Source organism: Rhipicephalus sanguineus, chromosome 2 (genome assembly GCF_013339695.2).
Source record: "Rhipicephalus sanguineus isolate Rsan-2018 chromosome 2, BIME_Rsan_1.4, whole genome shotgun sequence".
Taxonomy (NCBI): domain Eukaryota; kingdom Metazoa; phylum Arthropoda; class Arachnida; order Ixodida; family Ixodidae; genus Rhipicephalus; species Rhipicephalus sanguineus.
In genome coordinates this window covers 192830930-192842305 of record NC_051177.1, presented here as the reverse complement: position 1 = coordinate 192842305, position 11376 = coordinate 192830930, and the positions used below count along the sequence as shown (strand labels likewise).

Genomic DNA, 11376 nt, shown 5'->3' with positions numbered 1-11376 from the left:
TCCTTGAGAACAGAATACAGGTACTTTTTTGGGGATTTAACTTAAATCCGTTCGCATCTGCCCACTTGGATACTTTGTTCAGAGCAAGCTGCACTTGCCTCTCGCAGATAGCGATATTGCACGACTTAAAACCAAGTTGCACATCGTCCACGTAGACGGAGTAAAAGACTGTGCGGGGTATCACAGTGCCCAAGGAGTTCATTTTTATGATAAAAAGAGTGCAGCTCAGCACACCACCCTGAGGTACACCTGTCTCCTGCGTGAATGGTCGTGACAGCGCATCACCTACTCTTACGCGAAATGTCCTGTCGGACAGATAACTCTCAATAGTGTTTAGCAAGTTGCCGCGGACACCCATGCCGGAGAGATCACGAATAATGCCGAAACGCCACGTGGTGTCGTATGCCTTCTCCATGTCTAAGAACACTGACAAGAAAAACTGCTTGTGTATAAAGGCATCCCGTATGATCGCCTCTATGCGGACAAGGTGATCTGTTGTGGATCTACCTTCCCTGAAACCACATTGGAGGGGGTCTAAGAGATTGTTACTTTCAAGGTAATGAAGAAGGCGTCGGTTTACCATTTTTTCAAAGAGTTTGCAGAGACAGCTCGTCAATGCTATGGGCCTGTAACTATTTGCCAAAGAAGGGTTCTTTCCTTCTTTGAGGATGGGGATAACAATAGCTTCTTTCCAAGCAGACGGAATAAGGCCTGAAGACCATATCCTGTTATAAAGACAAAGGAGTGTTTTCTGGGTTTCTGGGTGCAAATGTTGTAACATTTCATATACTATGCGGTCAGAACCGGGGGCAGATGTTTTACAACAGTTAAGGGATGCCTGAAGCTCTGCAAGGACGAATGGTCGGTTATATGCTTCGCTGTTTGTACCTTTTCTTTCTATTGGCAGTTGTTCTATTCGTGTTTTATATGTTTGAAATGTCTCTGAATAGTTCGACGAACTAGATATATGTTCAAAATGTACGCCCAGAAAATTTGCCTGGTCTTCTAAGGTGTCTCCTTCAGTGTTTACCAATGGTAGTGAGTGTGGTTGGCGGCCTCTTATTCTGTTCACTCTATTCCACACCTTTGCCTCGTCTGTATAGGAATTGATGCTTGATATAAATGCTTGCCAGCTCTCTCTTCTAGCCTGTCGGCGCGTTCTCCTTCCTTGAGACTTTATTTGTTTAAAGTTGACTAAATTTTCTGCAGTAGGAGAATCGCGGAGCAAACCCCATGCTTTGTTTTGATTCTTACGGGCGCTCCGGCACTCGTTGTTCCACCATGGTACACGGCGTTTGCAGGATGATCCATTTGTTTTAGGGATACACCTAGATGCGGCAGCGATAAGAAATGCGGTGAAGTACTCAACAGCACCGTCTATACTTAAACCACGTATTTCAGCCCATTTTAACAGAGTTTCATTTAGGAACTGCTCCCAGTTCGCTGAGTCCACCTTCCATCGAGGGGACTGAGGGGTATGTTCATTGGATTCCGATGTTTGCAGAGCTATCGGGAAGTGGTCGCTCCCGTACGGGTTTTTAATTACATGCCATTTCAGATCAAGTAGAAGAGTTGGAGAGACAATGCTTAAATCTATGGAAGAATATGTTTTATTTGCCAGATTATAGTATGTAGGTTCTTTTTGTTCAATAGACAAGCGCCGGAGGTGAACAGAAACTGCTCCACCAAACGACCTCGTGCATCGCATCGGGAGTCACCCCATAGTGTGCTGTGTGCATTGAAGTCTCCAAGAATAATGTATGGTTCTGGTAGCTGATCTATTAGAGATTGAAATTCCTGTTTTTGAAGCTTATGGTGTGGGGGAATGTAAATAGAGCAAATGGAAAGAAGCCTATTCAAAAGTACCGCTCGAACAGCCACTGCTTCGAGAGGGGTTTGTAGATGTAGCTGTTGACACGCTATAGTTTTACCACTATAATCGCTACTCCACCAGACGATGCCAGAGCATCATCGCGGTCTTTACGGAAGGCAGTGTATTGGCGAAGGAAGTTTGTGTGTTTTGATTTGAGGTGGGTTTCCTGTACACACAGCACTTTTGGAGCATGCTTATGGATGAGTTCCTGAACGTCATCGAGGTTTCTCAGAAGACCTCTCACGTTCCACTGTAAGATTTCTGTCTTCATATTGGATATAAAATAGTGCTGTGTGTACGGATTAAAAAAGCTTGGTACTTATGTAGCAGGACCGTCATCCGGCCCCGTTACGGGTTTTTTGGCTTTCCTGGCGCGGTCCTGAGAGCCGCGCCGGTCTTTCGGCCCAGGAAGTGCCGGAGTTGTCTCCATTACTTCCTGGGAGGCACTGGATGCCCGCGGGCGCGGGCCTTTTGTTCGTGTTGGAGACCTCGCCTGACGAGGCGAAGTCTTGAGACTCGACGACCCTGGAGTCGCGAGGCTCTGTGGCTGAGTGGGTGGAGCAGCCTTAGCTACTGCCACCACGGGGGCGGGTGCCATAGCCAACGGCTCGCTTCTAGCGGGTCGTTGGTGAGGCAGAGGCTGGTGCGGTGCTGCCCCCTTGCGCGCCGCATCAGCATAGGTGTGAGTGTGGAATGGCGAACACCTTTTGCGAGCTTCTCTGAAGGAGATGTTCTCGCGGACTTTTAGACTGATAATTTCTTTTTCCTTTTTCCAGTTTGGACATGATCGGGAGTATGCGGCGTGTGCACCGTCACAGTTCACACAGTGAGGTGCAGCGTCGCAGTTGTCAGAGTCGTGGCCTTGAGCTCCGCATTTTGCGCAGGTGGGTCGACCACGGCAGCTTCGAGAGCCATGGCCGAACCTTTGACACTGAAAGCATCGGCGAGGGTTTGGTATGTAGGGTCTGACTGGTGTTTTTGTGTACCCAGTTTCTATGGTTTGTGGCAAGTCGCTGGAATTGAAGGTTAGTATCAGGTGTTTTGTAGGGATTTCTTTATTTTCCCGTCGGATGACTATGCGCTGTACGTTCGTAACATTTTGGCCCTTCCAGCCTTCGAGGAGCTCGGCTTCAGACAAGTAGATAAGATCTGAGTCAGACACGACTCCGCGTGCTGTGTTCATAGAACGATGTGCTGAGACTGTTACAGGAGTTTCTCCGAATGCCACAAGCTTGTTCAGTCTGGTGTGCTGATCGCTATCACGGATCTCTAGGAGGAGGTCTCCACTCGCCATTTTTGTTACCCTATAGCCCGGGCCAAGGGTGTCAGTTAAGCCTTTTGCGACAACAAAGGGAGAGAGAGTTCTGGCTGGTTTGTCAGCTGTTTCGCTGTGAACTACATGAAATCGGGGGAAGGTCTCTTTGGGTTTGGAAAAGATGTTCAGTATTTCATCGGTGCGCACCCTCTTCTGAGGGTGACGATCAAGGAGTCGGGGAAATGCAGGAGTTTGCATACTTGCATAATGTACTTCGGCAGTAATGGCGGCCACCCACCACGGAGCCCAACTAGGGGATGCTGCAGATCTTATAGTGCTGCAGGCACCAGCCGTACATTACCACTATAACCAAATATATTATGCTCAAGGTAGAGCACATACACAAGGTTAACCCTTGCCGCCAGGAAGATTGGAAGAAATTGGAAGAGAGGAGTAGACAGGAAAGATTAAAAGTAGGAGAGAAAGACGAAGATGTAGGGAGAGAGAAACAGGAAAAGGCGACTGCCGATTTCCCCTGGGTGGGTCAGCCCAGGGGTGCCGTCTACGTGAAGCCGGGGCCAAAGGGGTGTGTTGCCTCTGCCGGGGGGCCTTAAAGGTCCAATCACCCGGCATCGACTCAACCCCCAGGATCCCCTTTTCCCCGGACACGGCAATGCCACGCACGGCTAGGCGTGGGAGGGGGTCGAAACCCCCCCGTTAGCTCGGGTCCGTGGTGTCGCTACACACCAAACGCCTGCTCTCGCAGACGCCCCTGCGGGGGAGATGTGAGCTATGATGTTGTTACGCGGCTGTATAGGGGCCTAAAATTCCACGCCATAGGGCGGGTAAAACATATAGGTGTTAAAATTATGAGAGTGACGTGATGTATGCAGTGAGAATGAATGACAAGGGGTCGTGATAATGGGACTATACAGAAATGGCGAGAGCACGAATGCCTCGGCAACAGCCCTTGTGTCCAAGGGCCGCGAGGCAGGTGCTGTTTTAATGTAGTCACCGCAGCATCAACCTCTTCTCAGAGGTCGTGCTACGGGTTGCCAGAGAAGATGACGTGAAAACTATTCACATCTCTTAAAAACGCGAACAATGATTCGTATTTAAAAAGCGGTTCCCTACCTATGAACATGGATGGATGCAATGGTATTTGATGCCGGTAGGGAAACGGAAAATGTTTTCTTCTTATAGCATCTAATTCCTTGCATTGTATTAAAATGTGTAGTACAGTGAGTGGCTCACTGCATCTATCACACACAGGTGGATCACCACTGGACAAGAGGTATGCATGTGTACTGTGGGTGTGTCCTATTTGTAGCCTCGTAAGTGTTACTTGTGTGTGCCGTGACTTGGATACTGGTGGCCAAATTCCAAGATTCGGCTTAATAAGGTGTAGCTTGTTTTGAGTTTGTCTGTCCCACGAGCGCTGCCAATAAGCCCTGAGCTTCTGCTTTAGGAAGGGTTTAAGGTCTAGTGCAGGGACAGTATTTGATGTATTGGTGGCAACGTTGTCGTGGGCAGAGGCAGCTAGTTGGTCCGCCAAAACATTTCCCCCGATCTCGCGGTGCCCTGGCACCCAGCACACTACAACATGTTGTTTGAGTGTGTGTAGCGTGCATAAAAGGGAGTAAAGCGACACAAGGACAGGGTTTTTATGTTTTTTCAAAGTTTTCAATGCTTTTACGACGCTCAGAGAATCCGTGTATATGACTGCACGTATTAATTTTAATTCCTTAATGTGTTTAACGGCTACAAGTATCGCGTAAGCTTCTGCTGTGAAGATACTTGAATTGGGGTGCAGAATGCCAGAGTGGGAAAAAGATGGACCAACGGCTGCGTAAGACACAGAAGTATTGGACTTTGAGGCGTCTGTAAAGAACTCTGGACAAGTGTATTTGTGCTGTAGTTCGAGGAACTATGTATGGATATGGGCAATAGGAGCGTGTTTCGTTACTTCCACGAAAGATACATCGCAATCTACAAGTTGCCACCGCCACGGCGGTAGTTGTGGAGCGGGAGCCATTAGACAGTGTTCGAAAAGTGGCACACCCGTTTCTTCAGCTGAGCCCCTCACGCGAAGCGAGTAGGGCTGTCTCACCGAAGGACGGTGGTCAAAAAGGGCAGAACTAGATAAATCATTAATTGTGGGGTGTGAGGGGTGTTACTTGTCTGCGTTCACTTTGAGATAATATAAAAAGGACATGTAAGATCGCTGCAGGTGGAGCGACCACTCGTTTGATTCGACGTAGAGGCTTTCCACGGGGCTGGTGCGAAAAGCACCCGTAGAAAGACGAATGCCCGAGTGGTGGACGGAGTCAAGCATCTTCAACGCGCTTGGTGTCGCAGACTGATAAATTATCGCCCCATAATCTAGACGCGTGCGTATGAGGCTTTTATAGAGATTCAACAGGCACTTCTTGTCACTACCCCACGTCGTGCGGGACAATACCTTTAGAATGTTCATGGTTTTTATGCACTTGTTCTTTATATACTTTATGTGTGATATGAAGGTAAGTTTCGCGTCTAAAATTACACCAAGGAATTTATGCTCCGTTTTGACAGGTAGCCGCTCGCCGTGCAGGTCAATGTCCGGGTCAGGATGGACGCCTCTCTTTCTTGAGAATAAGACGCAAGTGCTTTTTTGCGGGTTGAGGCTGAACCCGTTCTCATCTGCCCATTTAGTTACCTTGTTCAAACCAAGTTGAACCTGCCGCTCGCACATTGTAAGATTGCAAGATTTAAATCCGATTTGCACGTCATCGACATATGTGCAATAAAACATGTTACGCGGGATGCACAGACGCAAGGAGTTCATTTTGATAATAAAAAGTGTACAACTCAGTACGCCACCTTGCGGCACTCCTGTTTCTTGGACAAATGTTCGGGACAAGACGTTGCCTACTCGAACACGGAATGTTCGATTGGACAGGTAGCTTTCAATTATAGTCAGCATCCTACCTCGTACACCTAAGTGGGATAGGTCTCTTAATATTCCAAAGCGCCATGTGGTGTCGTAAGCCTTTTCTATATCGAGGAACACCGAAAGGAAGAATTGCTTGTGGACAATTGCGTCGCGAATTTGGGCCTCGATACGTACAAGATGGTCAGAGGTAGATCTACCCTCTCGAAAACCGCACTGGTATGGGTCAAGTGAGTTGCTGGCTTCGAGGAAATGTAGGAGTCGCCGATTAATCATTTTTTCAAAAACCTTGCACAGACAGCTTGTTAGGGCTATTGGCCTGTAACTGGAAACTGAGGATGGGTCCTTACCCTGCTTCAGAATCGGAATTATGATGGCTTCTTTCCAGGCCGAGGGAATCTCGCCGGAAAACCAACAGCATTGTACATCGAAAGGAGGGTTTTTTGGGTTTCAGAAGGCAGGTGTTTCAACATTTCATATACAACACGGTCGGAACCTGGGGCGGATTTATTGCATGAGTTCAGCGATGCCTGTAGCTCAGCTAAGCCGAAAGGTTCATTGTATGCTTCCTCGTGTTTTGTGGATTTGCGCTCTAGTTTCTGTTGTTCGATTTTTGCTTTGTGTCGTTGGAAAGCTTCCGTGTAGTGTGACGAGCTCGACACCTGTTCGAAGTGTGCACCTAGGAAGTTCGCCTGATCTTCCAAGCTGTCGCCTTGTGTGTTTACTAGAGGAAGTGAATGTGCTTGTCTGCCGGCTACCCTGCTAACCATGTTCCAGACTTTGGCCTCCTGTGTGTATGAATTAATGCCCGATAAAAACTTCTGCCAACTTTCCCTTCTTGCCTGTCGGCGCGTTCTCCTGCCTTGGGACTTTATGTTCTTGAAATTGTCTAGATTCTCGGCTGTGGGAGAGTCCCGAAGCAGCCTCCATGCTTTATTTTGTTTTTTGCGCGCATTTCTGCACTCAGTGTTCCACCACGGCACACGTCTTTTGCCGGGCAGTCCAGATGTTTGTGGGATACACTTAATTGCAGCATCAATCAAAAAAGCAGTAAAGTATTCTACAGCTTCATCTATACTTAAAGCACACATGTCGGTCCAGCTCAAGAGAGCCATTTTACAAAACTGTTCCCAATCGGCTTTGTCAAGGTTCCATTTGGGAACCTGTGGAAGACATTCATTATTTATTGGTGCACTCAGAACTATCGGGAAGTGGTCACTTCCGTAAGGATTAGTAATAACTTTCCAATTGAGTAAGGGTAGAAGCGATGGGGATGTAATGCTGAGATCTATGGACGAATAGGTATTGTTGGCGAGGCTATAATATGTTGGCTGTTTTTGATTGAAGAGACACGCTCCGGAAGAGAAAAGGAACTGTTCAATGAGACGACCTCGCGCGTCGCAGCGAGAGTCACCCCATAGGCCACTATGTGCATTAAAGTCGCCAAGTACCAGATAAGGTTCCGGAAGTTCATCTATCAAGGACTGAAATTCATGTTTTTGAAGGTGGTAGTGTGGAGGTATGTAGAGAGAGCAAATGGTGACGAGTTTGTTCAACAGAACCGCTCGAACAGCCACTGCCTCCAGGGATGTTTGGAGTGGTAAATGTGTGCACGCTACTCCCTGATTAACTATAACAGCTACACCACCGGATGATGCCACGGCGTCATCCCGGTCCTTTCTGAAAATAATGTGACTGCGTAGAAAGTTGGTGTGTTTTGATTTTAAGTGTGTTTCTTGTACACACAGCACTTTTGGTGTATGTTTGTGTAATAGTTCTTGGATATCGTCGAGATTTCTAAGGAGTCCTCTGACGTTCCATTGTATGATTTGTGTTTCCATATTGAAAGTAAGATAGTGCTGTGTGTACGAAAATGAAGTGGCTCATGTTTAGGCAGAAAGTTAGAACTTAAGTAGCAGGGCCGTCGTTGGGCCCCGTTATCGGTTTTTTTATTTTCTTAGCGCGCTCCAGGGAGCTACGCCGGTCTTTCGGCACCAGGGGTGCCGACGTCGTCTCCATTGCCTCTTGCGAGGCACTGGATGGCCGCACGCGCGAGCTGGCAGTTCGGGTTTCGGGCCTCGCCTGGTGAGACGAGGCCTTGAGATCCGACGACCCTGAGGTCGCCGGTCCCTGTTCGCGAGTTGGCGGAGTAGTCGGAGCTACTGCCGCCTTGGGGGCAGGCGCCACAGCCAACGGCGCGCCCTGCGCAGGCCGAAGGAGTGGCGGAGGCCGGTGCGACGTTGCCCCCCGGCGCGCCGCATCAGCGTAGGGTGTAGTGTGAAAAGGCGAGCACCTTTTACGGGCTTCCTTAAATGAGATGTTTTCTTTGACTTTGAGAGTGATAATGTCCTTTTCTTTTTTCCAGTTCGGACAGGACCGCGAGTAGGCTGCATGGTCGCCGTCACAATTGACGCAGTGAAGTGTGCTCGTGCAGTTGTCAGAGGGGTGGCCTTGTCCTCCACATCTTGCGCATGTTTGCTGACCACGGCAGTTCTGCGAACCGTGGCCGAATCGCTGGCATTTGAAACATCGCCTTGGATTTGGTATGTACGGACGGACGGCTAGTTTGATGTACCCAGTTTCAATGGCTTGTGGTAGAGTGCTTGATGCAAAAGTTAGTACTAGATGTTTGGTGGGAATTTCTTTGTTATCACGTCTGATGGTGATACGTTTTACACTGGTCACGTTTTGATCTTTCCATCCTTCTAACAGTTCTTCTTCGGACAATTCAAGGAGGTCTGTTTCTGACACGACTCCACGTGAGCTGTTCATTGATCTATGTTGGGAGACAGATATTGGAGTGTTGCCGAATGTGACAAGGCTGCCAAGTTTTTCATATTGTTGTCTTTCGGGCAGCTCCAGCAGAAGGTCTCCACTGGCCATTTTGGTCACCTTATAGCCCGGTCCAAAGACTTCAGTCAGTGACTTTGCTACGACAAACGGGGAAATGGATCTGGCTTGCTTCTCTGAATTTTCACTGTGTATGACGTGGAATTTCGGATAGGTTGTTCGAGGTCGGCAAAAGGAGGTTAGTTCGTCGGTGCGTACCCTCTTTTGAGGGTAACGATCGAGTAGACGTGGAAAGGCAGGTGTTTCCATAGTAAGTATTTGTATTTCGGCAGCAGTGGCGGCCACCCACCATGAAGTCCAACTAGGGGACGCTGCAGCACTTAACATATAAGGCTGCAGACGCCAGCCGTACAATGCCGCTATAACCTAATATATTATGTCCAAGAGAGGACACATATACATGGTTAACCCGAGCCGCCTACGAAAATGGTGAAGTAAACGAAGAGATTAGAAGACAGGACAGCGAGGAAAGAAGATGGAAAGTGAAAGATCGGAGAGGGGGATAGGAAAAGGCGACCGCCGATTTCCCCTGGGTGGGTCAGCCCAGGGGTGCCGTCTACGTGAAGCCGGGGCCAAAGGGGTGTGTTGCCTCTTCCGGGGGGCCTTAAAGGTCCAAACACCCGGCGTCGGCTCAACCCCCAGGATCCCCTTTTCCCCGGACACGGCACAGCCACGCACGGCTAGGCGTGGGAGGGGTCGAAGCCCCCCGTTAGCTCGGGTCCGTGGTGTCGCTACACACCAAACGCCTGTTTCCAGACGCCCCTGCGGGGCTTAAGAAAGTGGAAACATTGCATTCCACTTATTAACTCTGCTTGCCAAACATGACTGCAAGATTTGGCAGAGCTGCCCACAGCAGTGTCTGTTTTCGTCTGCATGTTTTCTTTTACTAGCACAAGAGGTAATTCATGATCCCTTTGAGGACTCCCAAGGGGACGAAATTAAGCCCTCCACTATGGCGTATACCATAGCCTAGGTCACTATGGGATGTTGAACCCAATAAATCAACCAATCAACTTGTGCACCACTGTTTGCTGAAACCAGAGTGCTCTCCTGATACAAAAACAAGGTGGGGCCCAAGGTCAGAGGGGACTTCTTATTTAATGAACTGAGTTAAGCATGCCTTGTGAAACCTTTGTCGCGTGTCATGCTATGGAATTAGATTACATGGAAGAACACCATTGCATAAAGCTTCGTTTTTAAAGAGCTCATTTTATTTTTTGTGTACCTCCTTCCATGTTTTTTTTTCCTGCAGGAGATGATCGTACCTTGCATATATGTCTGTTTTTCAGTAAATGCTCAGTCTGTGCTGTGTCTGCGCCTACTTCTCCCTTCGAGCTAGTTGCTTTTTTTTCATGCATTCCATGTCAAGATAAACTATGAGCTCACCTTACAAATCAACCCTCTAAATTTAAAGGAGTACTGACACAAAATTTCGTGGCTGAGATAGTCAGCAGGATCGATTCCCGTGTACATGCGTGTACCATCTGCAAAATATCGACAGCGAATAAAGCTGGGAAGGTATTTTATATGAATTTTGAAGTTCGCGTGCGCGATCCAGCATTATAGGCCGCACCTGGCGGCATTGACACCCTCGGAGGTGACCAGAGGTGACCCCCTACTTCCCCTGCATCACCGCTGCAGCCGGTACAACAAGTTACGATGACGTCGTAGCCGCCATTTTTCTTTTGCCGCGTTTGTTCCCGCAGTCTATACTTCTCAGTCGAAAAGACAACACAAAAGCCAACTATTTGGTAGTTCCCAATTGACATTTGTGTTGTCGATTTTCCCTTCTCTTTTTGTCATGTCTGCATGTATAACCCTTTGCAACACAGTGCCCTCTTTAGACACGTGACTTTCTTGTGCCATTTCTGTGCACTGTTAGAAAAAATGGACCACAAACACTTGAGTTGATGGTAAATTAAGCATTCTTGTTGTTTAAAGTTTATTTGTACCGCCTCTTGTTGAAATATTTTGCTGCACACAATTACTTTGTGAAGGCAGTACTGTAAGGCAGACGGGGTGCGTCCCAGCAGGAATTTCAAAATACTTTTACATTTTTAGACTGATCACTCTCACCAGATGACCATTGCATGTGATTTGAGTGGGTCGTTCAGTACGGTTTATGAAGAAACATAGCATAACTGACTTCACTATAATTACATAATTAGTTATTACAAGAAGTTTTTGTGAAATATGTCAGTTTATTCTAACACTTCTGCTTACTTATATTTGGTCTCGAGAACATTGGCATCAAATTATATAATTTTCTCGCAATTATAGACAGTCTATCATAGTGCGGGCCACAAAGGAATAACTACACAACCAAACGCAACAGCCCTTGTTAGAAGTGTGCCACATGAATAAGTTTATTTCTGTCATGCTCGGACCTTTTAAAAATACTGAGGTAAAAAAAATTTAGAGATGTGCTATACTCGGCGACAACTTGTCTTGGCATTGGAGCGAAAG

The 11376-nt window shown here is 47.7% G+C and overlaps 1 protein-coding gene across 1 annotated transcript; it reads right to left on the bottom strand.

Moving 5' to 3' along the window:
* Positions 1 to 2192: 2192 nt before the first annotated feature.
* Positions 2193 to 3167, bottom strand: LOC119382121 (uncharacterized). Its single transcript, XM_037649853.1, has one exon. The coding sequence runs from the start codon at positions 3165 to 3167 to the stop codon at positions 2193 to 2195; it is 975 nt and encodes a 324-aa protein (XP_037505781.1).
* Between the last annotated feature and the right edge of the window lie 8209 nt (positions 3168 to 11376).

Coding starts and splice junctions, on each gene's coding strand:
- LOC119382121 (XM_037649853.1), bottom strand. CDS start 3,167: ATGGCGAGTGGAGACCTCCTCCTAGAGATCCGTGATAGCGATCAGCAC.